This window comes from Gymnoscopelus microlampas (assembly GCF_963454915.1).
Source record: "Gymnoscopelus microlampas genome assembly, chromosome: 4".
NCBI lineage: Eukaryota > Metazoa > Chordata > Actinopteri > Myctophiformes > Myctophidae > Gymnoscopelus > Gymnoscopelus microlampas.
This window is the reverse complement of record NC_139941.1, coordinates 3,465,001-3,487,500: the sequence shown is the minus strand read 5'-3', so window position 1 is coordinate 3,487,500 and position 22,500 is coordinate 3,465,001. Positions and strand designations below refer to the sequence as shown.

The window sequence follows — 22,500 nt, the reverse complement described above, 5'->3', positions numbered from 1 at the left end:
GAGTCAGTGGTGGGAAAAGTACTCAACTGTTTGTTTCACTGAAGTAAAAGTATCAATGCTGCAATCTAGAAGTCATCTGACTGTTACAAGTAAAAGTCCGGAATTCAAAATGTAAGTGAGTAAAAGTACGAAAGTATTGGCATCAAAATTTACTTAAAGTACCAATAGTAAAAATACCAAAATGTTTGAAAATAGCAGATCTACAAGATCATAGCGTGGCACTCTGTGCCGCGCTATGAGCTTGTAGATCTGCCATTTCCAATTAGCCTAGGTATAAAATAAATGGGTTATCCTGGAAATACATGATGGGGTCTGACAGAAAGACAGACAGACAGACAGACAGACAGACAGACAGACAGACAGACAGACAGACAGACAGACAGACAGACAGACAGACCATTTGGCCGATAGGGGCAGTTAGCCTAGTGTTGATATCATACAGATAACAAAAAAAATGAACATTAATAACATTTTCAATTGTCTATTTCCAGATGGATATGTGTTCTACGCGGCTCAACTCTGTGTGTTTAACTCCAGTGAGCTGAAGGACATACAGTACATAATGTCAATGAATTTCGATGGTGATGAGATCCTCAGGTGGGACAGTAGAGTAGATCAGTTTGTTGGATACACTGGCCCTCATTTATCAACGCGGTGTAGACCAAATAATGGGCGTACGGCGAGATCACCGCACTTTTCGGCATTTATCAATATATCCTGAAGTGGGCTTTATCCTACCGTAGGCTGAAATCTCACGTCTGGTCGAGACCAGTTGTTGACGTTGGCTGCACCCGTTTATTCCATTCTAGACCTGCGGAGCACCATTGTCTGACTGTCTGACAAGCATCTGGACACATAATCCACTCCTAAATGTGTATATCTACACTAATAAATAATCGCTGTGAAAATATATCATTTTATAAAGTAATTTAAACAAACTGCTTTAACAGTCATTCAGATAAGATTGTAGATCTGTCTGTATTGAAAATAGCAGATCTACAAGCTCACAAGCCAGCATTGCATCGCGACGCGTTGTGAGCTTGTAGATCTGCTATTTTCAAAAATATACGAGCGCTTTTGCGCCGGGAGTCCCGCGGTACACGGACATGAAAGACGGAGTTGGGCGGGCGCGTGTGTGTGTGTGTGTGTGTGTGTGTGTGTGTGTGTGTGTGTGTGAGTGAGAGAGAGCGAGAGCGAGAGAGCAAGAGAGAGCGAGAGAGAGAGGCGTGTGCGGCGAGGCCAGGGAGGGGGGGGGGGGGGAGGTGACTGTTTCTTATTGGCTTTTCATGGCTTTGGTCGTATTCTGGTTCGTTTTCATGTCGTAAAATCGGGGCGTTTTGAGAATATTTTAAGGGCGTGTTATTTAAATGACGCTCGTTTCAGCCGTGACATTTATCAACGCTGGGACCAAGTGTAAGCTCGGATCAGCTGTGTAGGATGCGTTGATAAATGTGACTTCGACGTTGGTGTACGGCCGAATATATGGAAAATATATGGCGGTTTATACGCTGCGTTGATAAATGAGGGCCAGTGTTTGGTGTGAAGAATGCAGAGCGCAGCAATAAAGATCCTAGAGAACTGGATGTGTGGAGAGCAGCACGAGAGGCATTCTGCAAACACAAGATTGAGATCGACTACTCCTCTGTTCTGAACAAGAGAGGTGAGCTGATCTCAGAGCAGCACTCAACACTCATCACCTCATATACTATAACATGGAATCACATGATTCTATTCAGAGATAATTAATGGTGTTAATATTGATCTGATAATGATCATAAAACATTACTTAATCTGCTGAGAAACATTTCAGATCCTCTTAAACACTTAGAGGAGTAGTTCACCCCAAAAATGACTTATTTTTTATCAATCACACCCCATGAAGCCTTGAATTCATGGAGATTTTTTAGTTTTTGTCTCATTCCTGAGACAATAATTTGATTACCGGTGGAAAGATGCTAATGTATCCGGTAGGAGACTCAAAGGAGACTCTTTGAGTCTCCTACCGGAGAGACCGCCGGTCATCAAATTATTGTCTCAGGAATTCAAGGCTTCATGGGGTGTAATTGATAGAAAATAAGTCATTTTTGGGGTGAACTACTCCTTTAAGCCTGATTTATATTGTATCCTAACACGCTGTAAAGCAGTGGAAATAGCAGATCTACAAGCTCACAACATGTGGTGTCACCATCGTACACCGAGTATAAATGAAACATAGAGATCTATTTCTGAGTGTTTTCACCCTCATATAATTACCTGCCTAAAACAGAGACACCAGGATTTATGTTTTTAAATTAACTTTAAAAAGAACCATGCAGGCTAAAACACACCTCTATACACTTCATTTCACCACCTGATTTTATATATTAATTACTGTCTTTACTAGTTTGTTTTGTATGTTTTTATTCACTTTAGTAATATTCTACAGGATTATGTGTGTTGTTTTGTTTTTTTCTACTCTAGTTCATTCAAACTATTTTCATTAAATGATATTCAATGGTTTATTTTGTTTATGTAAAGCACTGTGTAACTGTGAATTATTCAATATGTTTAAATTACATTATATAAATGCATTCTACTTTGTATCTTTTTTAGGAGTGGAGCCCAAAGTGAGACTGAAGTCAGAGACTCCCCCTCGTCGTGGTGAACACACTCACATGCTGAGGTGCAGCAGCTACGACTTCTATCCTAAAGTGATCCTGGTGACCTGGTGGATAGGTCAAGAACCTTTGACCTCTGGTCTCTCCTCTACTGATGAGCTGTCTGATGGAGACTGGTACTACCAGTACCACTCCTACCTGGAGTACACACCCAGGTACACACCTAACAGACACCTATACATAGAAATACACAACTAATAGACACCTCTACTGGTACTACCAGTGTGTGTGTGTGTGTGTGTGTGTGTGTGTGTGTGTGTGTGTGTGTGTGTGTGTGTGTGTGTGTGTGTGTGTGTGTGTGTGTGTGTGTGTGTGTGTGTGCGTGCGTGCGTGCGTGCGTGCGTGCGTGCGTGCGTGCGTGCGTGCGTGCGTGCGTGCGTGTTTGTGTGTATTACAGATCAGGAGAGAAGATCACATGCATGGTGGAACATCCCAGCCTGACCGCGCCTATCAAGATGGACTGGGGTCAGTTACTGTAATCTAGTGTAATCTACTGTCTAAATAGTAGATAAATAAGCTCATATTGCGGCACCGAGTGCCGCAATATGAGCTTGTATATCTGCTATTTTTTTTAAATCGTGAATATTTGTGCAAATCTTTGAATATATATATTTTAAAGCGAATATTTGTAACTTTCAAATGTCTCTCAACATATGTCTTAATTTATAAAAAAAAATAACTATTGTTGCTATCAAAATATGTTGTTCCAGGCACCCCCCAGAAGCAAATATTTTAGTTAAAAATGTTGTTTAAAAAATATACATATCAATTATATTCAAAGATTTGCACAAAATGTTCAAGATTTATCAAAAATAGCAGATCTACAAGCTTGTAGCGCGGCACTTGGTGCCGCACTATGAGCTTATTGATTTGATAAAAGCTGATAAAAGACCAGATTGATTTTTTAAGAGCAGATCAAAGAGTCATAATGGTTTTACAATGTGACATTGGGCCGGATTCATAACGAGGGTCGTAAATATGGTGTAAATGAAGTTCGTAAAGGAGGTCGTATTTCTGGTACTCACTAACGGACGTGCAATTCAAAAAGGGGGTCGTATATGACAGAGACGTGCGTATGACCAGTTCTATATTATAATGACAGCCAGCTGGGCGTGATGATCCCGAGAGGTTAATTTACATTGTTCCACGCCCCATTTTGCACCATTAAAAGGCGTGAACCGTGACTCAGCAGTTTCTCTCTGATCAAATCTGTGACTTTACTGAACAGTGTTGCCATGTCCGCTTATTATAAGCGAATTTGGGCTTATTGTTCTGTAAAGTTGCTTGTAAATATTGGTATCTGTGGGGTGCGTTTTTTTGGGCTTGTTTCTAAAGTGTAATTCATTATTTGGGCTTATTTCACAATTGTTCAATTATTTTAACCGGTGGTTCTCAAATATTTTTATGTCTATGGACCCCCAAGTTAATATGTAGGCTAATTTATCCCTATAAGCCCCATCTGAAAATGTTTTGTGCCAGCTGGAGGCAGATTTCGAGATTTGTGTTGTTAGAATGTTTAAAAAATCTTCCAAATATTCCACATTTTATTACAAGATTTTTTTTTTAAATATAGCAGATCTACAAGCTCACAACGGTTTAATTAAAGTGCTTATAATAAAGTGCCAGTTGCTTCTTTTGGGCTTATTTTCATAGACCTGGTTGCTTATTTGTCTCACAAAATCAACACCGGAGTTTAACTTCTCGTCCAAACTTACAGCTGTCGGCCCGGCCGCAATGCCTTGACACTGACAGAGAACTTGAACATCATTCTGATCTGTCTGGAAGCAAGTCCCACTATTGCAGATGGATCAGCCGAACGTAATGTGTAATGTTTACAAGGTTTAACCCCGCCAGCAAATAATAGACTAATAACCTGGAAAGGATATAACATGCTCACGTTTACCAGGTAAAAAGATGATGTTGAGAATAAATCCAGGGCATACAAGTGGAACGCTATCCGACTACCAGAGCTTATTGATTACTTATTGATTAAATTATATAGTTTCCTCATCAGATGGTAACATTTATTAGGCTGTTGTGTGTGGCGTTCATGTGATCAATATACAGTAGAGTAGCCTACAGTAGGCTATTAGCCTACAAATTAATACCGCGGCACGGACACTGGTGCGTCAGTCCCTCCGCAGTTTCATTAAGGCATGAAGCCTATTTTCATTATTACGTGACACTTTGGCTGAGATGGCCCGCTGGCAAACACACTCAGGGACCTAATAATTCAGCTCTAAATGCGACTCATAGCCTAGAAAATAAATAAAAAGCAGTGGAATCTACATCATGTCTATATTATGCATAGGCTACAAGCAATACATCGTTTGACATTTATTTTTTATTTTTTATATATATGTGTTGACAAATGTTGGGCACATATATATTTTATTTGAGGTTTGCCACTGTTGTAATTGATTTTGACATGAAGTATAAAGCATTCTAAAGACATACGCACATTTCAGCCCTGGCAAGACTGCCTCGGGGGTGACGTGAGAACGCACCTGACGCACAAGACACAGACCAAAACATCTTTATGAATCAGGTGTATGTGTACGACTTGTCCTAAATGCCGGTACGTACAAAATATGGTCGTAAATCCCTTATGAATCCGGCCCAATGTGTCTAATCAAAGACAATTTTTTAAGACAGAATAGCGCTGATGTTCTTTTTTACATACTGCCTCACAGTTCTGAGTCTATGACTCTGTCCCAAGATACTGTACTTTCTGCAAATTCCACAGCCTGGTTTATAATCATCATAGTAAAGGTTGATTCATGTCTCCTAAAATCTATCATCATATCCTTTGTTTTGGATGTATTTAGCTCTAAGAAGGACATGTCACTAGCCTGGTAAACCCTCCCTCCGGAAATCTCATTTCCATTTGATTCCAGGAGTGAGTCTGGCATGATCGCCCATTCTGCAATATTGGCTGTGGGCTGGAGTTGGGCGGGAGTAATACCGTTGACTGACAACCCCTTCAGCCAATGATCGTTCTTCAGCCAATTGCAGTGCATTTTTACCACCTCCATACTATGTGACGCAACGGGACTTTTGAGATGGCCATGCCCAAAATAGGTTACCTTATTCGGATACATGCGTATCACTGCCCGCCCCTGCCGGTTCTCTGAATTTTTATTTTTAAATAGGCTCTGTCATGATTAATTGACCACATATATGAAGTTTAACAACTCAATTCTATCCAAACGATATCTTAAAAGTAAATTCCGTGCCTCAAAAAATAAGTTTGAGTTTTAAAGCTGAAAATAAGAAGTGAAGGCACTCGCACAAACAACAATGGCTGCCGTTCGTCTTTTGTCGGCTGCACTCAGGCTGCACTCGGCTTCATTCGGGCTCACTCGAACTCGCCACCTGATTGGCCAACTGTCGCTGTCAATCACAGAACGATGAGCGACGACGCTGATAGGCTCGGTTAGTTGGTAATGCGCTCGAAACCCCCACAATGGGCGTTCAGGCCAGACTCACTCCTGGAATCAAATGGAAACGAGATTTCCGGAGGGAGGTTTACCAGCCTGTCACATCAGGTGACAAACTCCTCAAGGACTGGACCAATAGGGTTGGACTCATTATTACTGAACAGACTCACAATGACTGTGTCGTCTGTTTATTGTTTATTGTGTTTGGTTGTTGTAGCTTATTGTCAGATGACTCCATGTCAGAGTCTGTGAAGATCAAGGTGTTTTAATCTACTGTAATGATATGATATGATATGATATGATATGATATGATATGATGTGATGTGATATTTGTATTGTCAGATGACTCCATGTCAGAGTCAGTGAAGAACAAAGTGGCCATGGGAGCGTCAGGTCTGGTTCTAGGTCTGGTCTTGTTCCTGTCTGGATTCATCTACTTCCAGTGGAAGAAACAAGGTGATTAGCATGTTTAATTAACATGTTTAATTAACTTGTTTAATTAATTATTATACTACCAGTGGAAGAAATGAGGTCAGATCAACAGAGGATCACATGACATGTGGAACCCTCACAGAAATGCAAACACACAAACAAACAAACAAACAAACAAACAAACATGTAGAGCCACAACCTAAACTGGTTTATATTGGTTTAGAACCTTAACCGGTTTAGACCCGTTTAGATAACCTAGTTAGAGGTCAAACTGTGTTCTATGTTGTCACATTTAGCTTAAATACATCAGTGTTACATTTAGTCCTAAATAAGAGTCAAATGTTCACATTAGTTCTGATGACTGAACCCTAATGTTGTTGTGTTATTGTGTTGTGTGTATATTTGTGCATTTTATGGAGAAATACAGACAATACAGTACATATGATTTATTTGTGTGTCTGTTTTATCTGTCTCTCTTCCTCTATCAGGTCGTATTCTGGTGCCGACAACCAATGAGAATCTTTAGACTCCTCCCACATACCCAGGTTCACTTCCTCTTTCTTTTTACTGAACTTTTTTTCTTTTTGTTTATGTATGAAAGTGTAGAAAACTAGAAAACATACACAAAACTAGAAAAAGTGCTCCTCGGAGCACAGGTCTCCGCCAGGTCAGGTAGGCTATTGTGGCCTCCTGGTGGCGCTATAATAGGCCAATGTGAAAAGGGTGCCATTTGTTCTTAGGCCTTGCACGACAATTGGACCCTGACTGCATTCATGATTTGAGGCATTTTGTTAAAAACATTTGTTTTGCTAAATTAGACCTGCTGGTGGCGCTATAACAGGCCAATGTTAAAAGGGTGGCATTTGTTCCTCAACATAGTGTGAATGTGCGTGCAAAGTTTGAGCGCAATTGGACGGTGCGTTCATGATTTGCGGAACTTTGTTCAAAACAAGCCAATAATGCAAACTTTAGATATCAATCTTAGCCAATCAGTATGGAATATGAAAAATCATGCCGAAATTTTGATAAAATTGGAAGGAGTAGTATAAAATAATGTGTTTTACATAAGTCGGCCTCCTGGTGGCGCTATAAAAGGCAGATGTGAAAAATGCAGGGCAAAGGTTTTTCCTTGACCTCTAGGGAGTGTGCATACAAAGTTTTACACAGATCGGTGCAATTATAGGTAAAAACACGAATCGGCCTGTTATAGCGCCACCATGAGGCTGATTTGAACATTTTCAAATGGTAGTTCTTCCTCGGCCTAATGGGAATGAGCGTGCAAAATTTCACGGAAATTGCATGCTGTGTTCATGATTTGAGGCATTTTGTTCAAAACGGAGCACTCCTGCAAACTTTGGAAGACATTTTTAGCCAATCAGAATGGAATATGAGAAATCTGAAAGACCCGTTTCGTTTAATGACTATAGAGATACTGTGTACCGATTTGCGTGATTTTTGGACAAAATCTGTAGGAGTACTGTCAAAAAATATGTTTTGCACAAATCGGCCTCCTGGTGGCGCTATAAATGGCCCATGAGAAAAAATTGGGGCAAAGGTTCTGAATTGGCATCCAGGGAGTGTGTGTGCACAATTTCGGTGCGATCAAGCCAACGGTGCCGGAGATAAGCTGGTGACAGACGGACACACGGACACACGGACGGACGGACGGACGGACGGACGGGGTGGAAAACATACTCTCTCGCCATGCCTTTCGGCCTGGCGGAGACAACAACGTGCTTGTGTAAGAAGTGAAACAACTAGTATGGTAAACATATATAATAATGAATCTAATAATCAAATGTAATAATCAAATGATTTGTTGTATCAGACAACACTGTGACAATGTGGTCAGATGAGGGGGGGGGGGGGGGGGGTGTTTTCATCAGTTTGATGAACCGCCCACACTAATTAGGACTCCCTCTTCCTTTGGTGTGTCGCCCAGATGGCGCCTAAACCCTGACCTTTAACCTCACATAAACTATGTCTATAAACCTAACCTTAACCACAAGTAAGACGCGCGAACGCTGGAAGCGAACGCAGCTCGAAAATATTGTGTATTTACGGACTTTGTGTGTGTGTGTGTGTGTGTGTGTGTTTGTGTTTTGACTGTAGCTGCACTCTGGCGCACTCTGTCGGCCGCACCCAGGCAGTGCACTGCACACAGACAGACAGACTGACACACACACAAGCCGAGCAGACTTTCATAGTAAGCTCCACTTGGGCGGAACGCGCCTCCTTCCGCGTTCGCAATAAACCCTGACCTTTAACGTCACAAACACTATGTCTATAAACCTAACCTTAACCCTAAACCCTGACCTTTAACCTCACAAACACTATGTGTATAAACCTAACCTTAACCCTAAACCCTGACCTTTAACCTCACAAACACTATGTGTATAAACCTAACCTTAACCCTGACCTAATCAATTGTTCATGATCTATTAACCATTTATAGCATAGTTTTAAATCATTAAATATTTAACCATTAACACACATTTAACAAGTTATGAATAACACATTAACTAATAATTTGGGAATGATTAATTTACTATTATAAGGGAAGGTTATTCTAAAGCAGCGGTGTCAAACTCGCGGCCCGCGGGCGTTTTGCGGCCCACGGAAAGGTCCGTGGCGGCCCAGGAAATACTTTTAAAAATAGTAAATTGATACTACATCTAACAGACAGAGTCGCATTTTGCACTCACTTGCTGTGCGCGGCCAAGCAGCTCTCCCCCACACGCTGCTACTTGGCTGAGTACCTCTGATGGCCCTGCCATTGTCTCCCCAGCTGTGGAATGTTGTGGCTGATTGGCTCGTTAAGAGTCTATTCAACTACTAGTCGAGTAGTAATGGCTATAGGCTACTCTTTGATCCTCACACAGGAGTCCGCACAGCACGGACATGTATTCTCTCACTCACTCACTCACACACACACACACACACACACACACACACACACACACACACACACACACACACACACACACACACACACACACACACACACACACACACACACACACACACACACACACACACACACAAACGTAGTGCAGTGTTATGAAAACTGAGTTTGTTCAAGCAAAGAGATGTCAGGTGTCTGGGAGCAGCAAGTGATTTAGATGAATTTTCATGCTGGCTACACCATGTAAATTTGATATTTTTGAAAATATAATAATGGTAATAGCCTAGGTAGTTTAAATGTATCAAAGCTGCTTCTTTTATTTCTCAGGAGCTTGCCCAGTGAAATCCTCATCAGTATTAATTGAACTCAGAGCGTATTTAAATTCAATCTGGGAAAGCATCTGTGTCATTTTAAGATTTATTTGGCTATTCAAAAATAGCAGATATACAAGCTCATAGTGCGGCACTATGAGCTTGTAGATCTGCTATTTTTGTAAATGTAAATAATTAAAGTAGCTAATCTTCATAAAACATTTTTTAAAGTGATATACTGTAGATAGCAGTGACTGAGATGTAGTGGAGTAGAAAGTTCTGGAAATTGGAAATACTCTAGTAAAGTAAAACTACATCAAATCTGTACTTAGGTACAGTACTTGAGTAAATGTAATTAGTTACTTTACACCACTGTTCTATAAATGTAATTATTTAACCACCCACACACATTACCAGGTATTGTTTAACTTCAAATTTAATTATTCTACTTAAAATGGTTTATAATAATAATAATAATAATAATAATAATAATAATAATACTAATAATAATAATAAGGGTAATTATTATTATTATTATTATTACCCTTATTATTATTATTATTGTTGTTACAAATTGCATTGTTTGTTTTCTGAGACAAGACAACAGATTGAAAAACAATGCTGTATAACTGAATGCGTGTGAGCGCGCATGTGCATCCGCAACTGGTTCCTGCCCACCTCAAGTCACCATTTGACCAATCTTGCCCGGACACCAAAATGAGTTTGACACCCCTGTTCTAAAGTGTTAACATGTTCACACAGTTAATACATTCTGATTCTTAATGGTTTATTGTCTTTTCACAGAACACCTGGGTGTGTTTTCAGAGAAGCAGAGAGTCATCCCTGGTGGAGAGAGGAGGAAATACATGTGTGTCCATTCAGCTTTTAAATACTCATAACAGCAGCACAATGATGACATCATCAACCTTTTTCACAAATGTGTCTTTTAAACAATTACAAATGCTAAATGGCTAGCTAAGGCTAACGATAATTACTGTCTTTTCCCTGTGTTTCGTCCAGGTCGACGTGGTTTTGAGGTGAGGTTAAGGTTAGAGTTAAAGTTAGGTTTATATACATAGTTTATGTGAGGTTAAAGGTCAGGGTTTAGGCGCCACCTGGGCGACACACCAAAGGAAGAGGGAGTCCCAATTAGTGTGGGCGGTTCATCAAATTACTTTGTATAGTTTATGTGTCAGAAAACACAAACATAATATGTCAGTTCAACACTATATTGAAACATTAAATAAATGATCACACACACAATCAGAGTTCTTCATAACATAATATTAATATCCATCTGAATGGAAGTCAATCAACCATGTTTGTGAAAAAGGTTGTATTATTTTATAATTGACCATAAGTAATTTATTATTATGTAATAATTTATAATGTGTGATAATTAATGTGTTACGATCATCATGACATCACTATTTCCCTGTGATGGGTGGACCTGATCCTCTAGGGTGGTCTGAGGTGATGTGTGGACCTAAACCCTCTAGGGTGGTCAGAGGTGATGGGTGGAGCTGGTCCTCTAGGGTGGTCTGAGGTGATTATTTATCTTTCCATTTTTCATCTCCACTGTTGTGTTTCTATTCGTTCCTTCCCCCCTGGGATCTGGGCCCCTGATCGTGAATGGTTTGAAGTTCAGATGTTAGATTTTGGCTTTAATTTGCTTGGTTTGAATGGAATGTCACAATATCAATAAAGGAATGAGAAAACATCATTGTGCCTCATGTTCTCTTACATTTCACTGCAGGTGGGTTGCCAATTTCAGCCAATCAAGAGAGAGTGCCCATTCACAATATAGAGCTATTTAACACTGTTATTGAACAAACACTCTATAGTATCGATTACTATCACAATATAGAGCTATTTAACACTGTTACTGAATAAATACTCTATAACAATGGTTACTATCACAATATAGAGCTATTTAACACGGTTACTGAACAAACACTCTATACATGTACGGGTTGTAAATGGAGAAAGTGCCAAAACCAGAAATTCCGCCATGACGCTCGTGACAGACAAGCGTCATGTGAACCATGGCTAGCTTTTTCACATAAAGTCCCTCAATTTGGCTGTTGCGATGTGACACGATTGTGAGCATGTACTGTACAGCTATTTTTTTTTAAATTGTGAAGTAGTGTTTCTTTTCCGATAATTTGTGAAAAATTACAACTCTCCTTTAACTCCCTACAACACTCCTTCACCAGTCTTAAATTAACACTTAACGACTATAAAACCAAATTCATGGTCTTCTCCAAATCCAAACACATAGACCACTCCAATCTCTTTATCACCACCACCAATGGATCTTCAATAGAAAAAGTCACAGAATATAAATACCTTGGTACATGGTTGGACGACAAGCTTAATTTCAAACATCACATAAATAACCTTGTTGTAAAACTCCGTCAAAAGATTGGCTGCCTATATAGGAATAAAACCAGTTTCCCCATGCTCTGTAGGAAAAGGATTATTGAAGCCACATTTCTATCGGTACTGGACTACGGAGATATAATCTACCGCCTTGCAGCCGCTTCCACACTCAAGCCTCTGGACACAGTTTACCACTCAGCTCTGAGATGTATTACTGGTGATAGCTACAACACCCATCACTGTGCCTTGTATGATAAGGTGGGCTGGTCCTCTCTGACTGAGAGACGCAATAGTCATTGGCATCTTTTTATTTATAAAGCCCTGGTTGGAAAATGACCACCTTATATCTCATCCATGCTACGTCTGAAACCTAATCACATTCTAACCCGCTCCAGCGATTGGCTAATCCTGCTGGTTCCTTTTGCCAATTCGGAACAGGGAAAGGCTGCTTTCAGCTTTGGTGCACCTGAGTCTTGAATGAAAAGTTCTTGGACATTTTTTGGGACATTTTAGCCTATAGTAACATGTCATAAATAGGGACACCAAGTTGAAAACAGCTACAGTGTGACTTTGGAGAATCCCGAAAGTTCTTCTTCACCCACTGATGACTTCGGTGTTCACTCTCCATTCCGACATGCTGCCACTCCGACATTGACTTCTAATTGTCGGAGTGGTGGTACCATCCATAAAAAAAAACATTCCGCCACTCCGACAAAGTTATGTTCACTGTGTCGGAGTGGCGGCACGTTCCATTTTGGGACTAGTTCCACCATTCCGACAAGGGTAAAGTGCCTAATGGAGATTATTATTATTACCCCTATTGCTTTATGATCACCCTCCCGAGTATCGGGATTGTAATTGCTTTTATTATTATTATTATTATTATTATTATTATTATTACCCTTATTATTGTTATTGTTCATTATTATTATTCTGTGTTGGCTTACAGCCTACAGTACATACTAGGCTAATGGGGGTACAGGTCCCTTTTACGCAAAGTCTATGTTTTGTGAGAATATTGCCAGCATGACAGCTTGTTGGGCCTACTGCTCTTATAAATTAAATATATATTTCAAAAAATCTTATAGCCTACATATGATATTTACACACACATTTATTACAGAGAAAACAGAACCGAATGTTTGTGCAATCATCACACAGTAGCCTACTGTTACTGTATGTATATTAAACATATCATATTCATCTGCAGTCATCCATCACACAGTTGTTCTATTAAATAAATTATATTAATGTCTATTATGGCTGTTTTGGACGACTGGGCACCTGGACATCTGGGCACTATGGTACATGTGGGCACCAAAACCATCTGGGCACCAAAACCATCTGGGCACTCGGGACATGTGGGCACCTGTACAACTGGGCACTAGGGAGATCTGGGCACCTGGACCAGTGGGCAATTAGGGGTGGAGACATCTGGGCACTAGGTACATGTGGGCACCTGGACAACTGGGCATTAGGGACATGTGCGCACCTGGACAGGTGGGCACCTTCACAACTGGGCACCAAAGCCATCTGGGCACCATGGACATGTGGGCACCTGGACAACTGGGCACTAGGGACATGTGGGCACCTGGAGAGGTGGGCACCAAAACCATCTGGGCACTAGGGACATGTGGGCAACTGGGCACCCGCCGTTCTAAAAATGGTTTATGGGAGTGGTATGCAAAATTGTTTTTTACCACTTGAAATGAAATGTCTGCACATTATAATCACAACACTATAATAATAATAATAATAATTATTATTATTACCCTTATTATTATTAGTATTAGTATTAGTATTATTAATATAATTATTATTATTATTAGAGTGTTGTGATTATAATGTGCAAACATTTCAATATCCTTTTTCTATATTGTTCATCTTGGAGAGCTAAATAAATACCACAAAACTTCGCCGCCTGTCTGGACAATGGACTCATTCCAATTACCCCCTGATCTGCATAAGATTCGCTGCCTGGTGCCTCAGTCGCTTTTGAGTTTTTATTGTTGTTGACAAATAGCCACTACAATAGTGTTATTATAGATAATTATATATAAAACGACATACCATTTAAAAAGTGGTATAAACCAATTTTGCATACCACTCCCAGGAACGGTGCATACCGGTTTGGAAAGGCACATACCGTTTTGGAAAGGCATACCATTTAAAAAATACGGTATATGCCATTATATAAAACAACATACCATGGTATTAACCTTAAAAAGTGGCATAAACCATTTTTAGAACGGCGGGTGCCCAGTTGCCCACATGTCCCTAGTGCCCAGATGGTTTTGGTGCCCACCTCTCCAGGTGCCCACATGTCCCTAGTGCCCAGTTGTCCAGGTGCCCACATGTCCATGGTGCCCAGATGGCTTTGGTGCCCAGTTGTCAAGGTGCCCACATGTACCTAGTGCCAGTTGTCAAGGTGCCCACATGTCCCTAATGCCCAGTTGTCCAGGTGCCCATATGTACCTAGTGCCCAGATGTCTCCACCCCTAATTGCCCACTTGTCCAGGTGCCCAGATGTCCCTAATGCCCAGTTGTCCAGGTGCCCACATGTCCCTAGTGCCCAGATGTCTCCACCCCTAATTGCCCACTTGTCCAGGTGCCCACATGTCCCTAGTGCCCAGATGGTTTTGGTGCCCACCTCTCCAGGTGCCCTCCTGTCCCTAGTGCCCAGATGGTTTTGGTGCCCACCTCTCCAAGTGCCCACATGTCCCTAGTGCCCAGTTGTACAGGTGCCCACATGTACCATAGTGCCCAGATGTCCAGGTGCCCAGTCGTCCAAAACAGCCATAATAGACATTAATATAATTTATTTAATAGAACAACTGCGTGATGGATGACTGCAGATGAATATGATATGTTTAATATACATACAGTGACAGTAGGCTACTGTGTGATGATTGCAAAAACATTCGGTTCTGTTTTCTCTGTAATAAATGTGTGTGTAAATATCATATGTATAAGATTTTTTGAAATATATATTTAATTTATACAGATATCATAGGATTTATGATATAGATTTAAATTTGTAATTGTTTATATGAATCAGGAAGGATACATACGAAGGGGGTAGGAGTAAATACGTCTTCATTTCTTCCTATTCCTTTTTGAACATGTTGGGGATTATCCCCAAGCATTTATTTATTGTTATATATTATTTAGTTTTGCTTCATATTTTTAGCGGCGCCAGCCGCTCTATATCTGACTTTGTCCGTGTGTATGTCCGTGTGTCCCTCCGTATGTCCGTCCGTCTGATTGGTCAAGCTTCACATGACACGTGGCTGGGCTATAAACACATATTGATGACAAACAGTATGTATGTTTGAGCACGGGGCTCATCAAAGATGCCGCTTCCTTCACACAGGGTGTGATTTTTAAATATATTATGGCTTTCATTGTTATTTGTTAATTTATCAAATCAAACCAAATTATTATGAACATAAACGCAGTTATCATCATCAACAAAATAATAATACATTTGACCACTGACCAGCTGTATGGGCTGGAAGTTATTTTTTTGGTGTTTGATCGCTCTGGGTTTGATTGCTAAAGCCTGAATGGGACGGCAAGACACGCCCCCTCATTAACATACCGTCAATGAAATACGGCATTAAATGTTTAAATAAATGTTTAAATAAATAATTAAATAAATAAATACGTAAATAAATACATAAATAAATACATATATGTATAAATCAATAAATAAATACATAAATAATTAAAAACATAAATAAAAACATAAATATAAAAATAAATGAATACATAAATAAATACATAAATATATAAATAAATAAATAAATAAATACATAAATGGTGACATAAATTAATACATTTCAATATTTAATTGTATATTTCTTTGCACAATTATTTATTTATTTTAGCATTTATTGCTTTATAAATTCATTTATTTATTTATGTATTTATATCTAGATACGGCAGCTTTGGCATTCCATAGCCTGGAGCCAGCCAGTCTGCCTAAAGCCACCCCTTATATATATCCAATAATGTAATTTTAGCTATATATATATATATATATATATATATAGCCATGAAAATGAATTTGGGATTTATGGACTGTCGGAATGGCGGGACTAAATGTCGAAATGGTGGTATGTCGGAATGGTGATACGTCGGAAAGGCGGGATGTCGGAATGGCGGGATGTCGGAATGGTGGGATGTCGGAATGGCGGTATGCACCCGATGACTTCCTTAAACATTGCTTTAACTATTGATGGTTTCACCTCCTCACTCTCCATCACACAACCACATGCACTAACAAAACAACACACACACACACACACACACACACACACACACACACACACACACACACACACACACACACACACACACACACACACACACAGAGAGAGAGAGGCTGGTCCTTCCTTGCAAATCTTTGAAAATATACGTTTTAAACACTGGGTGAAAAGCAATGATTTTGGGAGGGTATCCCTCAGGCATACCCCTGATACTGAAGGGAGTATGTGTGTGTATGCTGCCCTCATTCATTAATGTACCACCTCCCACATACCTCCCACATATTCAGGTGTATGTACCATTTCTGAGACCTTCATTTGCATTTACCCCCTGTGGTGTCTGGCCAGCAAGGACCTCACACACCCACCCCTCCCACCCCTCTCACCCTTCCACCCCAACCACTTCTGAGCATGTGCAGAAAACTACATTTGATTGGAAGCTGTGGCTTATAACCCCACCCACCCACCCCACATTCTGCATGCTAATTCTTGTATAAACCCCCTAGTTTATACCCCCCCCCCCCCCCCCCCCCCCTCAGTGGGAAGGGTGGTTTATAGCCCCCCCCCCAGGGGCTGTGGCTTGTCCCCCCCACTACCTGCACTAATTTATATACATACATACATACATACATACATACATACATACATACATACATACATACATACATACATACATACATACATACATACATACATACATACATACATACATACATACATACATACATATATATATATATATACAAAAAAAAAAAACACATAGGCAAAACACATAGGCAGAACTCATGTAATTATGTTTATTGATCAAGAAAAATAAATGTATACAAAACAATGGAACAGGAGCACACAGATAAGGTAAACTGTTTCAAAGAAAAGTATTTTGTTCCAGGGACCCAGAAGCAAAGATTTGAGTTAAAAATGTTCACTCTAAAAATATATATATATTCAAATATTCTGAATCAGAATCAGGTTTATTGTCACATCACAGGTTTAATTAAAAAAAGTGGGTGAAATGTGTGTCTATATACTCACACTAGTACCTGAGATAAGATATGTGCATGAACATAGCAGCAATGTATACTGTGCATGATATACTTATGGACGTTAGTTAAGGTGCTTGGAGAAAAAAAAGTCAAAAGTCAGTGCGTTATACACAGGATTACGGTGCAAAATGTCAGTGTGTGTCGACCGCATAATCCACATAGACTGACATATAGTCAGCAAGTAGTGCCATGAGGAAGAGCAAAGAAAAATAGCGGGAAAAGGAAAACAAAGTCATTTGTAGGCTACTCATGTAATCCACGTTTGGTATGAGGTTTTGGAGATGATCTCCTGAACGTTGGACTGCTGGAGGGCTGAAGATCCAAAATGGCAGTCCTTGAAGCCTTGAAGAAAAACAGAAGAAGAAAAAAAAAAAAAGTGTGTGCGTGTGCGTGTGTGTGTGTGTGTATTGCCTGCTGACTGTCTGCTGAATCTTCTGCTGAAAACCAAGCCATTGTCCTTTGACTGTTGACATGCAAATTGCTATTTATTCTGGAGATTACCTGTTAAAACTCAGAAAGGTCCTCACACATGTACCGCTGGATGCCAACAACTGTAAAATATATAACAGCAATTACAACTCAGAAAACTTCAACTGAAACAGGAGTGCACAAAAAAAAAAGTGAAATGAAGAGTGTGGGTGTGTAGTACCTTATAAAACTTCCTCGTCAACAGTGGGGAAATCAATGGAATTCTCCCTGCAAATATCATTTTAGGGGTTAGTGGGATGAAGCAATGCTTTGCCATTGTATTCAATATAGCCACAGTAAAGACAAACAACAAAGCAATCCAACTTTAGTTACTAAAATGTATAAAGTCTGTGTATTTTACTATACTGCATTATGCTGACAAATTAAATCATGGCATATGAATTGACTAGCTACTTGACTAGGCCACATGTTTTAAAACAATCTGAACTCATACAGGTAAAGGAACACTAGCCTACAACTGATCAAACAGACTGTAGAGAACTGATCAAAGTAAATACAATAAACAGTATAACCTACTAATGATTTACAATTAGATAAAATAGCAGCTTACCATTTACAAAGCTAGTCCGAAGAATGAATTCACCCAACCGCCCAAACAGTTCGAATGTTTGAAAACTCTGTTTGGACACATCTGATTGGATGGACAGAAAGGTTCCCCTCCCCACCATTTGAATGTGCATGTTAAATGTTGGCAGTCAGAGAGAGAGAGAGAGAGAGAGAGAGAGAGAGAGAGAGAGAGAGAGAGAGAGAGAGAGAGAGAGAGAGAGAGAGAGAGAGAGAGAGAGAGAGAGAGAGAGAGAGAGAGAGAGAGAGATTGGAAATAAACTATTTACTTAGTTTAGTTAGTTTTAACAAGTTAAACGTTACTATGTAGAGGTACTAATGCTTTGCACTAAACAACAAGCACAAAAGAAGAACTGACATTTTATACTTAAGTAAAAGTATCAATAGTGTAATGCTCTTACTTGTTACAAGAAAAGTCCATTACATTTTGTTCTTTTGAGCACTACTGGGCCTAGACTAGAAAACAAACTAAATAGTTTATTAACCACATGACTGGTGGTAACCTGTATTTTTGGCAGTGATGGCAGAAGTACTCAGATATTTTACTTAAATAAAAGTAGCAATACCACAATATAAAAATACAGACAAGATATACAAATAATAAAACAAGTAAAAGGCCTGTGTTCAAAATGATACTTGAGTAAAAGTAAAAAAAAAGTATTGGCATCAAAATATACTTAAAGTACCAAAAGTGAAAGTATTAAAATGTTTGAAAATGGCAGATCTACAAGCTTGTAGATTGGCTATTTTCAAATAGCCTATGTATAAAGTAGGGCTAAAGTGGTTAATATGGTGATAGAGGTGGAGCTCCTATTGTCTGAGAGACCTGAGACAATAGGGCCACTGAACCCATCAACACCTTTCATGCAAATGTTGTGCCTGTAAATCTCTACCCCCCAAAATACACACGAAAACACACATAAAGTAAGCCTTGTTTGTGATATAATTTTAACCATTTAATGACCCTTAAACGTACTTGGTAAAAGTACAAAAGTATTGGTATCAAAATGTGTTTAAGTACTAAAATGTTTGAAAATAGCCGATCTACAAGCTCACAACGCGACGCGTTGTGAGCTTGTAGATCGGCTATTTTCAAATAGCCTAGGTATAAAATAAGGCTAAAGTGGTTAATGTATGTTTTATAATGTAATCATTTATATTTGCAAAGTAACTAGTAGCTAAAGTTTTCAAATAATTGTAGTAGAGTAAAAGTACAATATTTGCCCCAAGACTGCACACCTCTCTCTCTCTCTCTCTCTCTCTCTCTCTCTCTCTCTCTCTAGGACTGAACCCCCCTCTCTCTTCTTTTGTACATATTTTTCACTCTTCATACCAGTAATCTGTAAACTGATTGTATGACATTCTGTATAGTAGTGTGTATATCTGTCTCTTATGTCATCATGATTTGTGTGCATGGGGATCTCATCTTAAACTAGAAAATGTGCTCCTCGGAGCACAGGTCTCCGCCAGTACTGTTCCTGATTAATCCTGTCTTAAGTGTTACTTGATTTACTCCGCCATTTCTCAGCCATTTCGTGATTACTCCTGTCTTACCTCACTTTGAAAGAGGCTAAGACTCTTTCAAAGTGACACATCTATTTATAGGCCGCTGATACGTCATGCGTCTCACTAGCCAATCAGAGCACACTCTTTCAACGTATTGTCACGCGAGGCTTGACCAATGTTAGCTTGGCCGAGGGGGGACGGACGGACAGTGAAAACATAGTCTCCTGGCGGAGACAACAAGCTTAGTGCTTAATGAGCTTTCCAGTTCAGTAGACCTTGTATTGTGAATGTGTACTTCCATGTACTGTTATGTACCGTCATGTACTGTTCTCATGTCTTACTAAATAAAGTACATCAATCAATCAACAAGGTAAGGTTCCCCAGAAAGGTACGGGTTCAGAATGAACAGAACCAGAGGCTTATGTATCAAATGTGTCAAGTTTATTCAAATGGAAACAGAAAGGAAGAAAGCGGTTAGTATTACTGGGAGTTCTGCAAAGGGACTAAACCCAAGAGGCAAAGGGGCAATAAGGGTAAGGGCTTCAGGCCTACTTGGGCCTCTAAACTAAATATACAGAAATTAAACAAATCAAATCCAAATAATGCAAAACCCAATAAAGTAAATAAGCAAATCAAAATAAAATACAAATACGCAAAACCAAAATCAAACTAATGCAATGCTACTTAATGGCCCAGTATAGCTCTGTCCTCAGTCAACTCTATTGCACACAGTCCAATAGCAAAAACCCAGTCTAAACAGTATATATGGCACGGTGGGAAAAACAGTGATGGTTAGTTCAGCTCCTACAAAAAATCAAATAATAAAGCATTAGACCAACCCTCCAACAATTCATCCCAGACATTAGGCCCCTATAGCAAGATGACAAAATACAGCAAAATAACAAACATACCCAATGAGTCAATATATGCTCATGGCTCCTATTGATATAGGCCTGCACAGCCACAGGGTACTGCTGCTCAAAGGACCTGGAGGCTTCTGGAAATACAGATATATATCAGTATAATTAACAACAGGCCTAATATTGTCAGCCTATCTAAACTCTTATATATATACTATTGCTACAATGAGTTATAAAAACCTTGTAATTTGTTTCAGATTGTCTTACCGAGAATTAGTCTGTACCCCTCATGCCTCCAGGTCTCTCTCACAAACACTCAAGCCAGGCTTCTGGCTAGACAGGAGGCCACAAACCTGGCCACCCCTCTTTATGCACTTTCCTTAAAGGGCCAGTGCTACATATATTTAGCCTGCTACTTAACAGAAATGGAAATAAAATAAATAAATGTAAAGATATTTTAAAATATATTTTCGTGAACGGAAGTGCCAGTTTCCTCTCTCAGATTTCTGGAAGTGTAGTTCCAGACTCCATATAGCATTCGGAGATTGTGGAATAGTTGTCTGGCTACACGAGACTAATCCCAACACTACACCAGCTATAAACTCACCTTCTCCCAGAGTAGAGATCTAGTTAGCAAAATCAGCTGGTGTAATATCTGAAAGCCTGAAAAGTGAATAACATAATAACAACACTAGACCACAGGTTCATAAAGTGTGTTTTTGTGTGTGGCTATCACACTAATCCTCAGTGTCAGTTTTCACCTGAGGATAAATGGAACCAAATGGACCTGTAAGGCATCCGTAACAGTGCATTTGGTTCAATTTGTACCCTCTCTGAGTTACATACCCATGTCTATTTGATCCAAACTATCAATCTATTTATCTTTGGATCCCTGAAACATTTTCAATGACCCGGGGGAGAACCAGTGATCTATTCTAAGCATTGCCTGGTTTGCATATGAACGTCTCTGCTATGGAACCACTGGTTCTCAAGGTGCAGTCTATTGCGGTCTCTCTGTGGCAATGACGACTGAGCTGCACAGTGTGTGTGTGTGTGTGTGTGTGTGTGTGTGTGTAACTGCCGTATCTAGGCAGAGATCTGAACAGAGTAAATCATCAGAACACTTGAAGAAGCTTCTCTCCATCATGTCCAGCATCATGAAATCAGCTGTAATCACCTTTCTTTTTTTTTCTTTTCTTTTTTTTTGGTATTTTTTTATTGTTTTTATTGGAGAGGGACAGGGAAAGTAGTCTGACAGGAAGAATGGGGAGAGAGATGGGGGGAAGACATGCAGGAAAGGCCGACGGGAACGGGACGCGAACCCGCGGCACACTGCTATTAAGGATTTGCAACCAGGGTGCCTAGACCGCGACGCCACGGTCTAGGCCTGTAATCACCTTTCTCATCTTCCTGCTTGCTCTTCATGTAGAAGGTAATGTGGCTTTTACACTAATATACATTGTTGCATATCAAGTCACTTTGCATAATCACAGTCACATTCATGATTAGATTGAATTGGAAATAATGGATTTAGCAATTTTGTCATCTTATGTCACAATTTAGATTTGTGTTGTGTAATCTTTACAGGTACAGTAGCCTATGACAGGAGATGTAGTAAGTCCTAATGTATTTTTGTACTTTCA

At 39.7% G+C, this 22,500-nt stretch overlaps 1 protein-coding gene and 1 pseudogene across 5 annotated transcripts in view; one reads left to right on the top strand and one right to left on the bottom strand.

The window, feature by feature from the left end:
* Positions 1-22,500, bottom strand: part of LOC311042899 (myosin heavy chain, fast skeletal muscle-like) — a 187,326-nt pseudogene that overhangs the window by 9,613 nt on the left and 155,213 nt on the right. The gene's annotated exons all lie outside the window — the stretch shown is intronic.
* The window catches only part of LOC311042893 (H-2 class II histocompatibility antigen, E-S beta chain-like), a 152,982-nt gene that overhangs the window by 2,650 nt on the left and 127,832 nt on the right, over positions 1-22,500 (top strand). For all 4 annotated transcript variants that reach the window (XR_014600551.1, XM_084053974.1, XM_084053975.1 and 1 more), the window contains exon 3: positions 492-597. Coding sequence is in view for 3 of the 4 variants with exons in the window: in XM_084053974.1 (XP_083910100.1) it covers positions 492-597 (106 nt within the window). In the remaining variant the exon portion in view is untranslated. The remainder of the gene's footprint in view (positions 1-491; positions 598-22,500) is intronic.